The 5,675-nt window shown below is 30.5% G+C and overlaps 1 protein-coding gene across 1 annotated transcript in view; it reads left to right on the top strand.

Annotated features, from left to right (window-relative positions):
- Positions 1-5,675, top strand: part of LOC110428485 (GroES-like zinc-binding alcohol dehydrogenase family protein) — an 18,986-nt gene that overhangs the window by 12,637 nt on the left and 674 nt on the right. The window contains exon 7 of the mRNA XM_021444312.2: positions 247-417. Within this exon, the coding sequence (XP_021299987.1) occupies positions 247-417 (171 nt within the window). The remainder of the gene's footprint in view (positions 1-246; positions 418-5,675) is intronic.

Raw genomic sequence — 5,675 nt, 5'->3', positions numbered from 1 at the left:
CTCATATTAATAGGGATTCAGTGTAGGTTGATAATTTGAGATCTTGAGATTTGAGACTTGACCATTGAGGGTGGCTTTTTCATAATTTGAGATGTTGATATTTAAGACATGACTAACCTTGAGATTGGAGGATTTTTGTTGAGTAATCATACTAATTTTAACTGCTTGTTTGAAATTATTTGGTTCTTCAGTAACTCTTTGTTTTTCTTATTTTACTTAATGCATTTATTTACTTGTCCTGAAAAGGAAATTACTGGAGGACAAGGTGTTGACATTGCTGTAGAAGCTTTGGGGAAACCTCAAACATTTTTGCAGTGTATACAGAGTGTAAGGGATGGTGGAAAAGCAGTTATGATAGGACTTGCAAAATCTGGTGCTATAGGTGAGGTGGACATCAATCGTCTTGTTCGTAGAAAGGTAACACATTTTGTTTCTGTCAATAAATGGTTAAATTACGTTGACTGCTCTCACATTATCTCCAACTTTCCTAGACTCTACATTTGATTATAGTTACTAGCTCCATATTCCAATATTTAGTAATTTTTCATGACTTGTGACGAGAAACCTGGATAATCTATATCTATAATCTATAAAGTCCATTGAATGTGGGTGCACTCTTCCTTTGTCAGAGATTTTGCTTCACACTTGTAATTCTGCTCTTTCTTCCACCTAATGTCGTCTTCCTCTCCAAAATCTTTGAGAAAGTCTATGAAAGACCCTCTACTTTTTCTTCCTAAAAGAATCCCCCATAAACCAGAGCCGAATCTAGTGGGTTTACAATTTGGTTAAGACTTTCTGTCAAATTTGTGGTGGATCTGGATTAAATTTTTTTCTTATTTTGGTTGTGGATTTCGAGTACTGTGGGTGTTTAGATTTGCAATTTTGGTGAAAGCTTTTATTTTGTGATGAATGGCTAGAACCTTGAATTTGGATTTTTTGCCAAGTTTTTTCCTTTTATTTGAAGTTTTTCTCTTTAGGTTCTCTTCATTTAAATAGGGATTTGTCTTTATGAACTTAAAGTTTTTTTTCCGTTATAATAATATGATATATATTCTTTTGTTAAATTTTCAAAAGAAAAATTGACGGAAAGAGTAATATTTTTCACTTTGCAAAAAATCCACCAATTGTGGGTTGCCATGTGGCATTTAATTTTTTTTATATTTCTTACTTTCACACGTGGCATGATATTATTGGTCAAATGCCACATGAGTGGATTGGGTTAGTGGTGCTAAAGGTTGGAGTAAAATGGTACACTATTTAAAAGTTTAGGCACAAATTGCACATGTTTTTTGTTTTGAGACCAATTAGTACATTTTACTTTAGTTCCAGTATCAAATGAGTAATTAACTTTTTATTAAAATTAGTTTTATTTAAGTAATTAAACTTCTGGAGTTATTTTTTATAAACAAAATTTAAAACCATACAGTTACAAATAAAATAAAATTAATACTCAAAGAGACAGGTGTTAAAAATTTGAAACTAGGAAACTTCATTCTTCATCATTAATGTCCAAATGACCAAATCTGACCATCAAATCAACTTAACATCATTAGTTAAATATCATGATTTTCTATTGTTTCTAATATTAAGGTTGTGCCAATTGATTGATCAGTTAGATTTATTAAGTTGTTCCAAGTTAAGACGTCTTCACTCTTGATTACTGTTAATGGTCAAATTTTAAATAAATAAGATCAACATTACTTTTAAATATCATGATTTACTCTAGTTTCTAAGTATTAAGGCAAGGCCAATTAAATAACCTATTACACTTATTAAGTTACTATTTTTTATCGGTAGCAATTGGCATGTCTTTTTAACAGTGTTTATTATTTTTAACATTCCAATGGTACATTTGATCTATATGTTGATTACTAGTGTTTATACTTTAATGGGAAATTAAAATACTAATAAAAAACTGTATTGTATTGACTAAAGTGATGAAAATATAGTACTGGAAAAAAAGAGAATTAAAAAGGAAGAATTGGGTTAATAAGAATAAAAGAGTATTTGTCATACTGTTTTTGTTTGTGAGTTGTATCTTTCTTTCAAGTAGTCAAATGGGTTTGGGCTTTGCTCCTTTAGTCTAGGTTATTTTATATTTTTCAGTGCATTTATCAAACAATAAAGATAGGGCAACATCTTTTATAGTTATTCCTATAGTGCAATTTTTTATTATGTAATTGTACATGTATTCTATTCCAACTATCATAAAAGAAACCATTGTCAAATAATAATAGATAATGAAATAAACATTTTTAATACTATCACATAATAATAACTATATACTCATGCTATAGGTAGATATATTGGACTTCTATATTTAGCTTTTATTTGAACTTAACTGATATATTTTTGTTTTGTTTTGGTTACTTATTTATTTATTTATTTATTTTTTTGGGGGGCGGGGGTGTGTATAGAAACGAAGACACTTAAAAGGATGGAAAAAATAATAGACAATATTCGAGTACTTATAAGTAAAATATTTTGCTAACTCAAAACTCACCCAAATCCATTAGAGCCTGAGATGATTTGACCCCAAAATGTTCCAAACTGGAAAGTGCTCAAACTTGAAACAATCTAAATCTGAAGTGAATCTAGACCCAACATGACTAAGTGACCTGGACCCAATATGACCTGAGCTTGAAATGAATCGAGACTCATAATGACTTGAACCTGAACGCAGCTCGACTCAAATCTGCTCGTTCGCCACCTCTAAGATGTGCATAATAATAATGATAATGATGATGATGGGACATTACAACAACCATTTTTGTAATAGAAATTGCAACCTCAAGGAAGATAATATAAGTGTCCTGCTTATGTTATCGCGGTTATGTAAATAAACAGATCAAAATGTCAAGAACACTAGGAAAATAGAAAAATGAAAAAATTTAAGTAATGGGAAAAGTCACTTTGGAAGCATGACTATGATCATATACTTACCCCTGAGTTTGATGCATGAGTAAATTGCACTATTTTAGATCAATGTTTAAGTCTAGGAAGATTGAGTATTGCTTATAATTTTTATTAGATGATGTTAGTTTGATCTTTTTGTTTGTTCATATTTTTGTCTTATCTGCACAAAAAATTTCTTTATCATCATGCAAAGTTGGTTGAAATAGATAGAATAAGATTAGACTTGTATATTGCCCAAAGAAAGATTAGCTTTGTGTGTATGGAACACCCTTGCCATCTTCTACTATATTTTTTTAAAATTTGCTCTTCATTATTTGATAGTTGATATTGTGAAAATGTTTCATCAATAAGACAATTTTTTCTTAGGATTATTATTTATACACAGTATTGAAGTTTGAAATAATGTTGTAAAATACTTCCTCTGTGTCAAACACTATAATTTTTTTTTTTTTTAAATTTGCTTCATTATTTGATAGTTAACATTGTGAAAATGTTTCATCAATAAGACAATCTTTTCTTAGGATTATTATTTATCCACAATATTAAAGTTTGAAATAATGTTGTAAAATACTTCATCTCAAATTTAGTGTACATCTTTCTTTTTGATTTGTCCAAAAACTACGTTTACTTTCCTTTTAAATTTATCACTTACTTTTTCTATACTTTATATTATTTTTCTAATAATTTTCTTACAAAATATTAAAAACTCAACATTAAAATCTGAAGTCAAAAGTTTTTTTTTTTAATCTTTTTGGCAAGTCAGAATGGATATTTAATTTAAGGTAAGGAGTAAGTAAAATGTTGTTTTAATTCAATTATAATGTCCTCCCACCCTATGCAGTTCTGCTAATTTTGACATTGTCAACCATGAGTCTTACAAATAATTTTTCTTAGAACACCAACATAGTACCAAAAGAACAAAGCTAAGATCAATATGACAATATTTCTTCAGAAATGTTTTGGAGAAAGGATCATGATTGCAATGGGATTAGGGATTAGTGTTTAGCTATATATATATATATACATATATATAACGATTACTGAGATTTTGGAGAATTTATTGATTTTATGGGCAACTGTATGAGAGTATTTATTTTACATCAATTTGGTATCAGGGGAATATAGATATACAAGTTCTGAGTTATGAGGACTTTTTCAGAGAATCTGAGAGGGTTTTGAGTGTTTCTAATCAGTTTATGTTCACGTAAATCTTGATTGGATAAAAGAATTGTTTTCTAGATTGTGGTTGTTAAAAGAAAAGGTAAAGAAAAATGAGAAAGGGAGAGAGAGAGAGAGATTGTCATTGTCATTGGGAGCAACAGATTTCTTCAGTTACAAAATCAGGCAGCTGGCACCAAGAAATGTTTGAGTGTCTCATCGTTTGCCATGTTTGAACCTAGGAAAGGGAGAACACTAGAACTTCAATGTTGATTACCACCATCCAATAGTTGGGAAAGAGACATTGTCACCATTGATCAAGTCAGCTGCTCCATGCATCCTGACAGTGATCTTATAGCCATTGGAATCTTACTCCCTCAATATCCTGGTCAGGATTTGACCTATCTGATCTGTGCACGTACGTAGCACACTCCAGCTTTTTTTGTTTGACTTTCAGATACATGTAATCATGCCTTAGTGCAACATCAGCACTATTGCTTCAGCAAATCTTAAATCTCCTTGTTGTTCTCAATGTTTATGATTTTGTCCTCAGTTTTGCAAGATTAATCCTCAAAAGGTCAGAATTTTTTTGATCAGTTTATAAAGCTTTGGTTTTTTAAAAGCAATGATGACTTCAGAACAAATTCATTATTTTAGTAGATGATGTTTGTGATGCCTATCTGCTTTATGATGAGATGCTTTATCTAAGAGATAGATATTGTTTGAGAATCTTTCTTCAGTATTTTTGGGGTACGAATATAAAAAAAATTATGTATTTTAAAGTGAAAAAACTCTTGAAAATTGGAGATTACTGTATACATATGATAATTGAGGAAACTACTTAATGACTTTATGGAGAAATATTTCTCAAGCATGTTGCTTCAATGTTGCTTGTGAAGAAGGATAGAATTGAAACTCATATTGTAAATCCTAACGCGAAAGTTATTGCAAAGGGAGTTAAGTGCATCAGGAAATTAAAGAACCAATTGTTGACTTTCTTGAGGAAGGAAAGGGAGATGGCATCGTGGAACCTCCTTGACAAAAAGTATAATGTCATTGCAAAATCAAAAGTTGAAAAGCAAGAGGTGCAAAATGATCCGCATTTAGAGTTATTTTACAAAATAAAAAGTTGGGAGGCAAGAGGTGCATCCAGATTAGCCACTTGGAAGAGTTGGAATATAACTATGTTTTGTGATTGAAATGATTGGAATTGAAAACTGAGTGTCAGATGATCCAAGCAACTGAATTCCATGAAGAGTTGCCGACTGAAGATTCATTGATTCTAGTCTTCTAGTTTTCACATAAGGAAATTGCTTAAAGTCTTTAAATTGATTTTGTCATTCCTAGCTTGTTCCAGAATGATGCAAAGAAGTTTTATGGATAGAGTTTAATGCTGCAAGAAAATTTGACTGTGTAGAGTGTGGTTCATGAAATTTGCTTTGCAATTTTTCTATTTTTAACATTTCAAAACTTAAGATCAAGTTTCCTGTTGAAAGGAGGAGAATATTGCTTGTTGAAGAGAAGCTGATTGAAGGATTTAAATGGTTTAGGAGTTCATTTGATTATTTTTTGGTGTTTTTACGGTCTTTATTTGTTGTTTT

The sequence above is a fragment of the Theobroma umbraticum genome, unplaced genomic scaffold (genome assembly GCF_002168275.2).
Source record: "Theobroma umbraticum cultivar Fairchild unplaced genomic scaffold, ASM216827v3 scaffold_299.0, whole genome shotgun sequence".
In the NCBI taxonomy this organism is placed as follows: Eukaryota; Viridiplantae; Streptophyta; class Magnoliopsida; order Malvales; family Malvaceae; genus Theobroma; species Theobroma umbraticum.
The sequence above is the reverse complement of the archived record's forward strand: the minus strand, read 5'-3'. Positions and strand labels throughout refer to the sequence as shown.